The sequence below is a fragment of the Macaca thibetana genome, chromosome 1 (assembly GCF_024542745.1).
Source record: "Macaca thibetana thibetana isolate TM-01 chromosome 1, ASM2454274v1, whole genome shotgun sequence".
Taxonomy (NCBI): Eukaryota; Metazoa; Chordata; class Mammalia; order Primates; family Cercopithecidae; genus Macaca; species Macaca thibetana.
The window spans coordinates 66,081,912-66,098,420 of NC_065578.1; the positions used below are offsets into that span (position 1 = coordinate 66,081,912).

At 36.3% G+C, this 16,509-nt stretch overlaps 1 protein-coding gene across 1 annotated transcript in view; it reads right to left on the reverse strand.

The window, feature by feature from the left end:
• DNAI4 (dynein axonemal intermediate chain 4) overlaps nt 1-16,509 on the reverse strand; it is a 105,418-nt gene that overhangs the window by 47,363 nt on the left and 41,546 nt on the right. The window contains 2 exon segments of the mRNA XM_050761058.1: nt 5,785-5,924; nt 10,098-10,254. Of these exon segments, the coding sequence (XP_050617015.1) occupies nt 5,785-5,924; nt 10,098-10,254 (297 nt within the window).

Below are 16,509 nucleotides of genomic sequence, written 5' to 3' on the forward strand. Positions count from 1 at the left end.
TCTAATTGAAAAGTGTAGCCTTAAGTCTGCAACTAAATGGACTTCTTAATTCTTCCTTCCAGAATATAGGGGAGAATTACTAACCAATAATTGTCACAGCTAGAAAAGCACAGACTTCCTCCATAGGTGTAAGAACAGCCCAGATTGCATGCTTTCTGCAAGTGAACAGACTTAACAAAAAGTGACTCAGCCAGAAATGACTGCGCTTCATTCCTTCTTCTAAATTCTCGTATCAAATTAGTCACTTCTCTTTTCCTGAGAATGAGGAAATAATGTATAGACAGAGGCCAAAAGTGTTAATGTAGCAGAAGGTCTTTCTGTAAAGGTTCACAAAAAGGGAGGAGTAAGTTTTCCCTGACAGTATACATATAGTCACTAATGATAAAGATGGCATTTCACATAATTGAGCTTCAACTTAACTATGAAGGCCTATTGAAAAGGAAAGCAGGAACTGGATTAAGAATGGTAAAGGCGGCAGGATGTGGTGGCTCATGCCTCATCCCAGCACTTTGGGAGGCTGAGGCCAGTGGATCACTTGAGGTCAGGAGTTTGAGACCAGCCTGGCCAAAATAGTGAAACCCTGCTCTACTACAAATATAAAAATTAGCTGGGTGTGATGGCAGGCGCTTGTAATCCCAGCTACTTGGGAGGGTGAGGCAGAGAATCACTTGAACCCAGGAGGCAATGGTTACAGTGAACTGAGATTGCGCCACGGCACTTCAGCCTGGGTGACAGAATGAGACTCTGTCTCAAAAAAAAAAAAAAAAAAAAAAAAAAGAGTAAATAAGAATGGTAAATGCAAGCTAGATGCAGAAAAGAATTCAGACCGATAATATACCTAAGTATTCTGTCCTCAGGTTAAAGAGATTGTATAATGTCAGCAAGCATCTAAGTTATGATAGTGATCAATATGTCAATCTCATGTTTTAATGTAAACTGGTTGCCTTCTATGTTTGGTGAACAGCTGAAATCCTAGCCTATCAAGTCATTATCCTTCTGGGAACTACTATCACCTCACTCCTATGTCAGATCTCCTGTTCAATGTATTTTACTGTCTTCTTCTATTTTTGTTTCACAGTTGGTTTTGGTGGAGCACATCCTTGACTTCTTAAAAAAGTATACAGGAGAGGTAAATTATTTTGACACTTTGCATATATGAAAATACCTTTATTCTATCATCATACTTGATGTTTGGTTGGATGTAGTATCTAGACTGGAAATTATTTACCTTCTAAATTTTGAAGGCAGTTGTATTAGCCCCTTTTCATGTGGCTATGAAGACATACTCAAGACTGGGTAATTTATAAAGAATTTTAATTGGCTCACAGTTCCACATGGCAAGAGAGGCTTCAGGAAACTTACAGTCATGGTGGAAGGCATGTCTTACATGGCAGCAGGTGAGAAAACTGAATGACGAGCAAAGGGGGCAGCCCCTTATAAAACCATCAGATCTCATGAGAACTCACTACTATCAAGAACAACATGAGGGTAACCACCCCCATGATTCAATTATCTCCACCTCTTCCCTCTCACAACATGTAGGAATTATGGGGATTAAAATTCAAGATGAGATTTGGGTGGGAATGCAGCCAAGCATATCAGCAGTGTTCCATTACATTCTTGTTTCCAACCAGTCTGATGTCTTGTTCTCTACACTGACCTATTTATTTTTCTCTCTGGTAGTTTGTGGACATTTTCTGTCCCCCACATTTTAAAATTGGTAATATGCTGGCACTTGTTGTTCCCCTTCAATCTTCCAACTTTTGACTTTCAAGTCTGAGAGGTTTTACTGAATTATCTCCTCCCCTCCATTTTCTATTTTAGGAACCATTATTTACTATTGAACTTCCTGGATTGGTCCTCTAATTTTATTGTTTCTCTTGGATTTTCCATCCTTTGTTTTTCTTCTCTACTTCTTGGAATTTTTTGTTGTTGTTGTTATCTTCCAAACATTTTATTAAGCTATCAAGATCCTTTTATTCTTTGAATTTTTTTTTTTTAAAGAACATTGTATTCTTGTTCCATGAATGCAACAGATTCTGACAGCGTTTGCTCAGTTTTGGGGGCATTTCTGTGGAGGGACACATTGTCAGAATTACCTACTCTGTCATTTTTGCTGCATTATCCTAGAACTATTTTTTTTTAGTTAATGCTCCTGAGGTAGCTAAGTAGACACTGATGTCACCTACAAATAATGACTATTTGTTTTTGAATCCTTATAAATATTAATTCTGTTGCTGTCTTACTGCAATAGTTGGAACTACCAAAACAAAGTTGAAGAGTTACTGTGATAAATGACACTATTTTCTGGTTCTTATATTTAATGGATCACAGCAATTATTATCTCTAGTGGTTCACCTGCAAGCAAAAATTTTGCTTTTTATTTTACATATTTTATCAAAAAGAACCATACCATTCCTGTACAGATAATTTCATCAGGAATGAATGCTGAACTGTATCAACTGTTCTTTTTGGCATCTACCATTCTTGTTTCACATTAAACCTATAAATATGATTTTGTAATGATGGATCATAGGTTTCCTGATATTTAATAATCTTTATACTTCTAGAATAAGTTGTTACTATAGGGATTCCTAATGCCTTGAGGGTTCAAATTTAGTACTACTATATTTTTAATTTTTCCACGTATCTATGAGATTAGTCTGTATTTTCTTTGTCATGTTTTGTTAACCTTGTTTTAAAAACTAGTAAATATCCTAATAATTTATATAACTTGGAGCAATTTAAATAACATGGTGTGATGGTTAACTTTATATGTCAACCTGACTGGGCACAGGATGCCTAGCTAGCTGGTTAAACACTGTATCTGGGTGTATCTCTGAGGGTGTATTCACAAGAAATTAGCATTTGAATTCATGGACTGAGTAAAGCAGATGGTTCTCCCCAATGTGGTGGGCATCATCCAATACTTTGAGGGCTGAATAGAACTAAAAGGTGGAGGAAGGTTGAATTCACTCTCTGCCTGATTACTTCAGTAGGGGCATCAATACCCTGCCCTCAGTACTCCTGGTTCTCAGGTGTTCAGAGGTAGACTGGAATTGATACCATTGGCTCTTCAACTCTCAGGGCTTCAAACTACCATATCAGCTTTCCTGTGTCCCCAGTTTGCATATGGCAGATCATGGTACTTCTCAGCCTCCATAATTACGTAAGCCAATGCCCTGTAATAAATATCTCTATAAATAAATTCTAGATATAAATTATAAATCGGCCAGGCACAGTGGCTCATGCCTGTAATCCCAGCACTTTGGGTGGCCGAGGCGGGCAGATCATGAGGTCAGGAGATCAAGACCATCCTGGCCAACACGGTGAAACCCCATCTCTACTAAAAATACAAAAATTAGCTGGGTGTGATGGCACGCCTGTAGTCCCAGATACTTGGGAGGCTGAGGCAGGAGAATCGCTTGAACCCAGGAGGCAGAGGTTGCAGTGAGCCGAGATTGTACCACTGCACTCCAGCCTGGCGGCAGAGCAAGACTCCGTCTCAAAAATAAAGAAATAAATCCTAGATATGAATATATACATACATATTCTATTGGTTCTGTTTTTCTGAAGAACCCTAATACACATGAATATTATAAAGTATTCTCACATTTACAGAATAAACCTCTAAAGTAATTTGACCTTTATCTAGGCCATTTTAAAGGGGTATATTTTGGTAAAATTTTCCCATTTCTTTGAGTTAATGTATAATTCTATTATTTCTTGGGAAGTTTTGATAACTTTGAGTTCCATAAAGAATCATTCTTTTTTTTATTTTCAAATATTTTAGCATAAACTTACATACAGTAATCCATTTAAAACATTTAAACCCTTCACTGTTGAAAAAAATATGAATAGTTTTCCTAATATGAATTGGAAATCTAAAGTTACATACAGTAATCCATTTAAAAATATTTAAACCCTTTACTACATATTAATATTTGGAAAAAATATGAATAGGTTTCTTAATATGAATTGGTTAAGGACAAGAAAAAGTTACTAAATATCATCTAGGAATTCACTTTTCTGGGTCCATCCAAGTTTGCACCAATTAAGAAACTGACAAGGAATAAAACAGAGATCAAAATTACCTTTATTACTGATAATGTTTAGATCGGCTGATACAGTTTAGATGTGCAGCAATGAGCCTGATAACCACAGGCCTAACAATGTTGAGTCCTCCCGCTATAAAATGTATAGCATGGAGAAACCCATCAGAATTTGTACTCCTTTCTGCCAGCAGGCTACCAGAAGAGGGAAAGCAGGGGAATAACCATACATCCCAATGTATGGTTATTTACCAATCAAGTAAGTCACACCTCCACTCCTAAGTAGGAGTGAGTGAGATAATAGAAAGAGATGGAGATAAAGATATCAATTCATGTTCTTCCACGTAAAAGAAAACATTAGGAGTAGGGAGTAAATGCTCTCACCAATAAGATGTATGCATATTCTTTGATTAAAAGCAATGGTTAATTTTTTTGCTAGGGGTTTGTTCTGTTAATCTTTTGTAAAAACTAGCTTATAGTTTTGCTGCATAATAAAGGCAATTAAGAATAAAACCAGCCGTGGCTGGGCACGGTGGTTCATGCCTGTAATCCCAGCACTTTGGGAGGCCAAGATGGGCGGATCACCTGAGGTCAGGCGTTCGAAACCAGCCTTCAACATGGTGAAACCCATCTCTACTAAAAATACAAAAATTAGCTGGCCATGGTGGCGGGCACCTGTAATCCCAGCTACTCGGGAGGCTGAGGCAAGAGAATTGCTTGAACCCGGGAGGCAGAGGTTGCAGCAAACCAAGATCGCGCCATTGCACTCCAGCCTTGGTGACAAGAGCGAAACTTTGTCTCAAAAAAAAAAAAAAAGAATATAACCGGCCGGGCACAGTGACTCGTGCCTGCCATCCCAGCACTTTGGAAGGCCAAGGTGGGTGGATCACCTGAGTTCAGGAGTTCAAGACCATCCTGGCCAACATGGTGAAACCCTGTCTCTACAAAAATACAAAAATTCACCGAGCATGATGGTGGGTGCCTGTAATCCCAGCTGCTTGGAAGGCTGAGGGGGAGAATCGCTTGAACCCAGGAGGCAGAGGTTGCAGTGAGCCGAGATTGTGCCATTGCACTCCAGCCTGGGCGACAGGGTGAGACTCTGCCTCAAAAAAAAAAAAAAAAAAAAAAAAAAAAAATTGGACTATAACTTTGCTTGTAATTACTTCTTTGGCTACATCCTAGAGATTTTGGCTACGCAATGTGCTCAGGGTTGTTAATTTGTACACATTGAGAAGTGGTAAGTATAGTAGTTAAGTGCACAAGCTCTAGAACCAGAACAGTTAGCAAACTTCTCTTTGCTTGTTTCCTCATCTATAAAATGGGGAAGCATAATAGTATGTACCTCATAGGGTTGCTGTAAAAATTAAATCAGTTAATATATGTGAAGGACATAGAATAGTGTCTGACACATTTAAAATGTTAATAGTTATGGCTGATATTATTTGTGACATAGTAAATAATCGGTTTATATAAACTTTTAAAGAGTATAAAGTTTTATGACATAGCATGCATAAAAATCAAGATGAATAATTATATCATTCAAATCTACATATTTATTACTTAACATGTCAAATTCTGAAAGTTATAGATCACAGTGTCCAACTATTGTTGTGGTTTGGCCAAATTATTTTTATTTTTGCTTTATATATTTCAATATTCATTTGTTGATTGACAGACTCAAAGAACATATATTAGAACATTATAGTTTATCAAGCAGAATGAAACAAATTACCTTTATCTTCCATTATGATTTTATCACACTGAACATCTTTATTCTTTGGTGCTCCATTGAAAGTCTGCATCATCCTTTCAACATATAGGTCATTGCCTAATCTATTTCTACAAAGGACTTCATAATTCTTGTTCCTCTGACTGTAAAAAATAAAATGTATCCAACTCATTATTAAGAATCATCACCACACAAATTATCGCTTTATATTATTCTTTTCCTTAAAATTACTTTCATTAATGTGGCTTGCACCAAAAAGTGAAGTGAGAGTTCAGAAAAAGCCTTAGGAAAAGACTGCACTAAATGACCTCCAGAGGACTCTTTTATACTCTATTTCCCAACATCCCTATTACTTTCGGTACCTATCAATAACATGCTAGTACTAACTCCATGTAGGTTTTAGTTCTGAATATTTTTAAATTTTCCATTACTTCTTTGATGACCCATGAGGAATTTAGAAATGTGCTTTTAAACTTCCAAATGTGTATGTAAATGTGTCTGTTTTAGTTGAGATTTATGTTACTAATTTTTAACTTTATTACCTTGTCCCCAGAAAATTTCATTTGTATGATTCTATTGTGAAATTTTTGAGACCTTGCTTCGTAGCTTTATGAATAGATAATTTTTTATAAATGCTGCATGTGTGCTGAAAGAGAGTGTGTTCTCTAATTGTTGAGTGCAGAAGTCTGTATCTGACCATTAAGCTTTTATTCAAATTTTCTATATCCATACTAATTTGTTCTCTGGTTGACCTACCAACAATTAAGAGGGGTGTGTTTAAATCTCCTACTTTAACAGGAAATGTATCAAATTTCCAATTTTTGCTTCATATGTTTTCAGGTTATTTTATTTATTTATTTATTTATTTATTGAGACGGAGTCTTGCTCTGTCACCCCGGCTGGAGTGCAGTGGCGCAAACTCAGCTCACTGCAACCTCCGCCTCTCAGGTTCAAGTGATTCTCCTGACTCAGCCTCCTGAGAAGCTGGTACTACTGGCACAAGCCACCACACCCAGCTAATTTTTGTATTTTTAGTAGACACGAGGTTTTACCATGTTGACCAGGCTGGTCAGGAACTCCTGACCTCAGGTGATCCACCTGCCTCGTCTTCCCAAAGTGCTGGGATTACAGGCATGAGCCACCGTGCCTGGCCCATGTTATTTTATTAGGAATATTCAAGTTCAGGATTACTATACCTTTCTATCATTACGAAGTACACTTTATCCCTAATAATGCTGTCAGTTTAATTGTTCCTCTGTAGGTGACATGTTTTTTAAAAATAGTTTTCTCTTTTTATTTTTTAATGAAATTACTTTTAAATTCCAATGCTCTTATTTATCTATTTATTTATTTATACATAATAATAATAAGAGATGTGGTCTCACTGTGTTGCCCAGGATGAATTTGGACTCCTGGGCTTAAGCTATTCTCCGGCTTCAGTCTCCCAAGTAGCCAGGACTGCAGGTATGTGCCATTGTGTCTGGCTTCCTTCTACTTTTAAAATCTTCTCTTTTTATCTGGTATTCTGGAATGCCAGTACAATGCACTGAGAACATTTCTTTTTGAATATTTAATTTTATTTAATCCTATTTCTGTGGAATGGTGTCTTTCAACAGTTTGGGAAAATCCTTCCCCACTCTCTGAATGGTATCTCTCCTCCATTCTTTATATTCTGCCCTTTTTGAACCTCTGATTACATATATGTTAGACCATTATTTTATTGTCACCTTTTTTTTTTTTTTTTTTTTTTTTGAGAGAGAGTCGCACTCTTGTCCCCCAGGCTACAGTGCAGTGGCGTGATCTTGGTTCACTGCAACCTCTGACTCCCGGGTTCAAGCGATTCTCTTGCCTCAGACTCTGAGTAGCTGGGATTACAGGTGGGTGCCACCATGCTGGGCTAATTTTTGTATTGTTTGTAGAGACGGGGTTTCACCATGTTGGCCAGGTTGGCCTCGAACACCTGACCTCAGGGGATCCGCCTGCCTCGGCCTCCCAAAGTGCTGGGATTGCAGGCATGAGCCACCATGTGTGGCCTATTGTTAACATATTTTTTAACTTCGTTTTCACACTTTATATCCCATTTTATCTCCAAACTTGATTTTGTATAATTTATCCAGATCCTGTCTAATTCATTAAATCTCTATTCAATTATGTCTAATGTTTAAATCTGTTTACTGCATATTTTCAACAATTACATAAACCACTTTAAAGTTCTTTTTAGATATTTTTCCAAATACAGGTCATGATTTCTGACAGTTTATTTATTTATTTTGAGACAGAGTCCTGCCCTGTTGCCCAGGCTGGAGTGCAGTGTTGTGATCTCCATTCACTGCAACCTTCGCCTCCCGGAAAAGCCAATTCTCGTGCCTCAGCCTCCTGAGTAGCTGGGATTACAGGCGCCCGCCACCATGCCCAGCTAATTTTTGTATTTTTAATAGAGACAGGGTTTCACCATGTTGGCCAGGCTGGTCTCAAAGTCCTGACCTCAAGTGATCCACCTGCCTCAGCCTCCCAAAGTGCTGGGATTATAGGAGTGAGCTACTGCACCCGGCCTGACAGTTTCTTAATGTTAATCACGTTTTAACTCTGTCATTTATTTGTTTAAACATTTCACACATTTTATATTCTATATCTGATAATATAATTATCTATAGTCTTCAGGATTTATACCAAATTCAACCTGAGGGAATTCTTCTCCTTCTCCTTCTCCCTCTCCTTCTCCTCTCTCTCCTTCTTCTTCTCCCTCCTCTCCCTCCTCTTCTTCTTCATCTTCTTCTTCCTTTTTTTTTTTCAGACATGGTCACATGGTCTCTCTCGGTTGACCAGGCTGGAACGCAATGGCGTGAACACGGCTCACTGCAGCCACGACTTCCTGTGATCAGTCAAGTGATTCTCCTACCTCAGCCTCCTGAGCAGCTGGGAGTATAAGTATGTACCACCATGCCTGGCTAATCAAAAAAGAAAAAAAAATTGTAGAGATGGGGCTCTCGCCATGTTGCAGGCTGGTCTCGAACTCCAGGGCTCAAGCCATCCTCCTGCCTTGGCCTCCCAGAGTGCTGGGATTATAGGCATGAGCCACCACACCCAGCTGATCTGAGGGAATCTTAGGAGCCAAAATGGTAGTATGCTTTCCTCCTGAGATTAGTGTTTGCTTCTGACAACAGGGAGTTGACTCTACTGGCCTAGGAGCAGTTGAGATAATTGAGCTCCTTTTGAGAGTCTTGGCTTAACACAAGAATCTCTCTTTCAGCCCTTTCAATGTAAGGGTTGGGAGAACCCAAGAGTCATCACTGGTCTCCAGATCCATGTGTTAATATTAACATTTCTTCCCAACATTTCTCTCTTTCTGATTTCAAAGCAATTATCTGTCCCTTCCTTTTTTCCCTCTTTCCTATTTTTTTTTTTGTCTGAGGAACTTTCCCTTCCTTCTTATGAGTTTTTAAAGGTATGCTATTCATGATCTAATATGTACTATGTTTTATAGTTCAAACCATATTATAATATTTTATATTTTGAGAAGGAATAATACCCTAAAATTATTTTACTGATGGAGTTTTTAGTACTATAAATCCTATTCAAATAATACTTTAGGTAAAATAATCAGAATAACTATTAATAATCTACTTATAGTAACTATATTAATTTTAGACAGAGGAGAGTGGAACAAGAACAATTATCAGGGATAAAGAGAGATAGTACAAAATGAAAAAGGGGTCAATTCTTCATGAAAACATAACAGTCCTTAAATGTGTATCTGCCTAACAACAGACTGTCAAAATACTTGAGACCAAAACAAACTCTATTTATATTCATTAATAAAGAGAAAAGGAAAACTTCTCTAATATAGTAAATTCATTTATTTACCCATATTTTCCCTTCCTAAGTTTTAAATATTAGGTTAGTGCAAAAGTAATTGTGGTTTTGGCTATTACTATAAAAGTGTCAGTTCTTTCTTTTTAAATTGAAAATGATTTATATATGTATAAAAGTAAAAATAATTAAAACCTATATAGAGACTTGGAAGCCTATTTTGTTATTTGGCTTAGAAGTTCGCTTAATTATTTAAAAATATGGTAAAGCTATGGGCTCTTCCTCTAGAAAAATTTACATACAACATAAACATTTACCTTTCATATAAGTTCACATGGCACTTATATAACTTTGTATATAATTTTGTAGGGAATATACAATTTCCCCCCCAAACCCCCCAGTGTATATCCTGGAATCCCCAAGAACCCTTCACAGAAACAAGGATAAGAACCCTTGGCTTAGCATTTGAATTACAGAAACAATGTAGACAACTGAACCATACATACGTTACTTTCTCAGCTTCTTCAGATTCTACAGAGACCATGACTGTGGGCAAGTCAAAAAATCTCAGTGTTTCTGTCTCTGTGAGTATTATCTCTATATTCTTCTCCAGGTCTTCTTTTGTTACAATTTTTTCAGGTGCTGCCCTTATAACTTGCAAATCTAAAATACATGACTTAATTAAAATCATTTACTAATTGCTATTTCTAATTTGCATTTTTCCTTCTAGTCACCAAAATACCACACTGGGTAATATATTGCAGGTGGTCAGTATAGTCAAGGAACAGGCCAGGTTGTGAGATATAGTCTATTCAACCTTTCTGAAGCCAAATTGGATCCTGTAGGCCATAAACAGCCTTCCTTGCTGACATTACAAGCCTACCCCAGTCTAATACCTGTACTCATAACTCTAAGGGTATTCCATTATTACTATCCCACAATATTAATTGGGAACTGGGGTTAGTGACTGTCGGTACTACTCAAGAATATGGAGGCAAGTATATTTAGGGGGCATAATAAGCAACACTTCTTTCAGCCGTGAAGTTAACTTCCAATTCGTAGCTTTAGCAAACTTTTATCCTTCATTTGCTCTCCTTATTAGCTGTCTTTTAATTTAGATGTCATTCCATCTCTAATCATCTTCACCAGGGGTAAAGACTCTACTATATTAGTCCTGGTTGACTATAGAAGTAAGATTGGAACCAATGTCCATGCAAATAATAGAGTGAAAATAATTGGCCATAAACCTTTAGGACAGTCAGAACTGGATCCAAGGTCCTTGGAAAATCCCATTGAGAATTGAGTTTCACAGCCAGGAGAGTTTGGAATTGGTTATGTGGGTAACAGCCACAAGAAAGTATATAAGTGAGAGTTCAGTGTTTTCTACCAACAACAGGGTATACAGAAGACATTCATGAGCCTTTGGGATAGGTAAAGCTTGGACAGCTTTAGGAAAACTTAGGAATGTCTCAGTCTTCTCTTTAAAAGGTTCAGAGCTGAGAAAAACACCTTCCTCATAATCTAAAAAAAAATACAAGTTATTAATTCCAAAAACCAATCATGAACATTTTTAATGGCTAAATAAATTATGGTATACCCATCTATGACTATTAAATACTAAGTAATTTAATAATAAAAATTTTTGAAAATATGTTCTAAAATGTTAAATGACAGAGCAGCCCAGAACATGATCTGCACTATGGTAATAAGAATGTAAAATATTATGCAGATAAACAAGGTCAGGAAACAGAAAATTTTAAGTTGCAAATCTTCTTTAGTTTTGGGTGATTCTTCTTTTTTAAATATTCTTTAATTTTTACTATTTGTGTAATACATTTTAAAAATAAGTAAAAGATTTTATTTATATAAGTAAATCTGACTCAGACAAAATAAGTAAAAAAGTAAATGAGTTATCCACAAGAACAAAATTTGAGGTATATGTAGTCCAAACTTTTTGTCAATGAAGAAAATAAAAAACAGAGGTTAAGTGAAAAGTCCACACAGGAATACTAGCAATTTTAAGACTAGCATTTCAGGCTCTTGATTCTCCGAGGTTTCTTACTGTTAGACCACCAGATCTTCCTTTGTGATTTAGTTATATATACTTCAAAGTAGCATTGTGGCAAAGACATGCTAATTATAAAAATAAATGATCTTATATTAGATGTATTACACATATAGAACCTAATATAGTAACATCTCAGTTATTATGGTTGGGAAAAGTAATAGTCTAGTCAACCTTCTTGATGGCAGAGGAACTACCATTCATAGACAAAGCCCTGGGATGGCAAGTAGGATTTTTGCCTGGAGTTCCGTATCACCCATTTCCTAAATGTTGCTTGAATTTAATATATTTTCAGAAACTACCCCCAAACCACACTCTTTACCCATAGAATCTGTCTATTTCATGGGTTAGATCCCCTAACTCTAGACTGGCTGTACCACAGATTTTGAGTACACCTCTCCCTCCACCTAGAAAAGTATCACAGTTCTATCAATCTGTTTTGCCTGCTCCTCTTGACTGCCAATGATGGAGGGAACATCTACACTCCTGATGGTTCTTCCCAGAAGAGGGAGCTCTAGCCTAGTATGACAATCATGGCTCCTCTCCACACCTTTACTCATGAAGCCCCTTGAGAGGGTTAGGGGAGTCCTGAAGTGGTCTAGAACCTTTCATGAATGGGTGGGTAAGTCTGTCAAATTTGAGGGTTTAACAGGGGACTTTTATCCACAATGTGGTATTTTGGCTCCAATTCATCATATTTACCCTTACCATATTTTTCAATTAATTCAGAACAGGGTAGGGAAAAGGGATGCAATTGTTTGGCTATTCTCAGAGACCCCAGTAGAGAACAACCTATGAAGCCTTCCTTGGCCTCTACTTTAGTTTCAATGGGCCCAATACAATTACAGTATAATTGAGTCACAAAAGCAGTTTATTCTTCCTCCTTTCTCCTCACTTGTCAAAGGTATCTATTAGTGAGTTATTTATTAACTGAGAGCATCCAGAGACAACCTGTGCATGAGATGCTGTTTGGCCCCTACCTTGCAATTAAAACCACAAACTTTTCTAAGCACAAAACTCCTTTTGGTTTTATGGTAAAGCAATGGTTCTCAAACTTTACCATGCATCAGAATCACCCAAGGGCTTAACAATAATTGCTTGGGCTTACCTCTAGACTTTTTTTAAACATTTGGTAAACTTTGTGTTTTAGAATAGTTTTAGGTATACAGAAGAGTTGTAAGAATAATTAGAGTTTCTATATACCCTATATCCAGTTTTCCCTATTGTTAACATTACTTTGGTACATTTAGTACAACTACAATATTGCTATTTTATTATCATATAAAGTCCATATTTTATTCTGATTTCCTTAAATTTAACTGTCATTTTTCTCTTCCAGGATCTCATCCAAGACACCACATTACATTTAGTCATCATGCCTCCTTAGGGTTCTCTACACTGTGACAGTTTCTCAGAATTTCCTTGTTTTTGATGACTTTGAGAGTTTTGAAGAGTAGTGGTCGCATATTTTGTAGAATGTCCTTCAATTTGTGATTTTCTGATGTTAAACAAGTGTTATGGGTTTCTGGGAGGAAGACTACAGAGGTAAGGTGTCATTCTCATCATGTCATATCAAAGATACATGATAACAACTTAACTTATCATTGATGGTGTTAATCTTTACCACCTGTCAATATCCTCTGCTTTAAAGTGATTTTTCCTCCTCTCTCCTTTGCATATTGTACTGTTTAGAAGAAAGTCAACATGCAAATCCCATACTCATAGAATGGGAAGTTAAGATCCACCTTCTTGAGGGAAAAATATCTATATAATAATTTGGAATTCTTGTATAAAAAGATTTGTCTATTCTCTCTTCTTCATTTATTCAATATTTGTTTGTGTTACTATGAATTCATGGGTATTTATTTTATAATTTGGGTTATAATCCAATTCTATACTATTTATTTTGTTGTTGAAATTGTTCTACCTTTTGTCATTGTGAGCTCTTTCTGTTGGCTGCTAGGTTCCTCTCAAATACCCCTTTTTGTTGTTTGTTTATTGTACAGACTTGTTCTGTTTTGTTTTGTTTGAGCACTTCTTTACTCTCTGGCTCATCTTTTATCCCTGCCTCAGCTCTAGAATCAGGCATTTCTTCAGAGCCCTGGTTACTTTTATTAGACAATGGAATTAGAAACCAAAATCTGAGCACTGAGAGTGCCTGCTGCTTCTGGGGTGTCATTGCTTCTAGGCCTTCTTAGTGGACAGAGCTAAGAAATATTTGTATATATACTAACTTGTATATATAAACATATCTATACATCTGTGTTCACCTATATATCTCTATTAAGCTAAACATGAGTTTATATTAATGTTTTTGACACTTGTTCGATACCACATGGATAATTCTAGCTTCCTTTCTTGCTTTCTGTAATCTCCCACTCCAACAATGTTGAGTTCCTACCATCTGCCCTCCAATTACTTACATGTTCAATCCCAGTATGCATGTACAATGATTCAGAATTATTAACCCCATATCCCATGGGAAATGACTACAATCTAGAGTGTTTATTTGCAGTTCCTTGTGTCTTTAATCTCACAGCCTCTACTCATTTTCAATATTATTTAGGTGTATACCCTTTCCTCCCACTCCTTCTGGGGGGTTATATTATACATTTGTAAGGCAGTTTGATTCTTCTGTTACAGTCTGTATTCCATTGTAGGATCCTCCTATTTCTTAACTGTGATTTTAAAAAAAAATTCCCAAATTTTAAGTCTCACTTTTTGTGCAGTAATATTCTATGGGTTTTAGTAAAGGCATGGTGCTATGTATTCACCATTACAGTATCTATACAGAGTAGTTTTACCATCTTAAAAAATATTCTTTGTGCTTCACCCATTCAACTATCCCTTCTCTTCAAGGCCCTAGCAACCATTGATTGATCTGTTTTCTGTTTCTACAGTTTTGCCTTTCTCTAGACTGTCATATAAATAGAATCAGACAGGATACAGTCTTTCCAGACTGGTTTATTTAACTTAGCAATTAGTATTTAAGATTCATCAATCTTGTTGCATGGATTCATAGCTCATTTTTTTATTGCTAAATAATATTCCATTATATGGATATACTTTTGTTTGTTTATTCACCACTTAAAAGTCATCTTGATTGCTTCTAGTCTTGCATTTATGATTAAGCTGCTAGAAACATTTGAGTGCAAATTTTTGTGTGAAAATAAATTTTCACCTCATTTGGGTAAATGCCAAGGAACACAACGGCTTGATGATATGGTAAGAGTATGTTTAGTTTTGTGAGAAATTGCCAAACTATATTCCAAACTGGATGTACCTACCATTGTACATCCCCACCAGCAAAGGAATGAGAGTTCCTATTTCTCCACATATTTGCCAGCAATTGGTATTATCAGGTTTTTTAGCCATTTAAATGCATATGTAGTAGTATCTCATATTTAATTTGCATTTTCCTAATGACATATGAAACTGAGCATCATTTCATATGCTTATATGCCATCTGTATATCTTTTTTGATGAAGTGTCTGTTCCTACATTTCGTTCATTTTTCACTGGGTTGGTGATATGGTTTGGCTGTGTCCCCGCCCAAATCTCATCTTGAATTGTAACTCCCACAATTCCCACATGTCATGGGAAGAACCCAGTGGGAGGTGATTGAATTAAGGGGGTGGGTAACTCCCACAATTCCATGTCATGAGAGGAACCCAGTGGGAGGTGATTGACTTATGGTAGCAGGTTTTTCCTGTGCTGTTCTTGTGATAGTGAATGAGTCTCAAGAGATCTGATGGTTTTAAAAATGGGAGTTTCCCTGCACAACTTCTCTCTTGTTTGCATGCTGCCATCCATGTGAGACGTGACTTGCTCATCCTTGCCTTCCACCATGATTGTGAGTCCTCTCTAGCCACGTGGAACGTAAGTCCATTAAACCTCTTTTTCTTCCCAGTCTTGGGTATGTCTTTATCAGCAGCTTGAAAACAGAGTAACACAGTTGGGGTTTTTTAATTGTGAAATTTATGAATTGTTTATGTACTTTGGATAAAAGTCCTTTATGATCTATTTGATTTGCAAACAATTTTCTCCCAGCCTGTGATTTGTCTTATCATTCACTTAACATTGTCTTTCACAAAGCAAAAATTTTTTAAAAGTCCAATTCTACCAATTTCTACTTTTATGGATTGTGCTTTGGCTGTATCTAAAATTCCATTACCAAAGCCAAGATCACACAGATTTTTTCCTGATGTTTTTCAAAAAGTTTCATACTTTTGCATTTTAAATTTAGGCCCATGATCCATTTTGAGTTAATTTTTGAGTAAGATGTAAGGTCTGTGTCTCTGCTCTCTCTCTCACTTTTTTTTTTTTTTTTTTGTATGTGGATGTTCAATTGTTCCATCAACATTTATTGAAAATTCTTTCTTCATTGAATTGCCTTTGTGTTTTTGTAAAAAAATCAGTTAATTATATTAGTGTGGGTCTATTTCTGAGTTCTGTATTCCATTTTATTTATCAGTGTACTTGATTATGATAGCACTATAATTATGCTTGAAATCAGGTAATGTGAGTCCTCTGGTTTTTTTTTCCAGAGTTGAGCTGGCTGTTAAATCCTCTGCTCTTCAATATAAATTATAGACTTAATTAGCTGATATCTACAAAATGATTGCTGGGATTTTGATTAAGATTGGATTGAATCTATACATTGAATTACAAAGAACTGATATCTTTACAATACTGAGTGTTCCAATGCATGCATATGAAATTCATTTATTTATTTTTTTTACTTTTTTCATCCCTGTTTTGAAGCTTTCTGTGTATAGATTCTATAAATATTTTGTTAGATTTATACTTCTTATTTTCTGATGCTACTGTAAGTGTTTTTTGTTGTTGTAGTT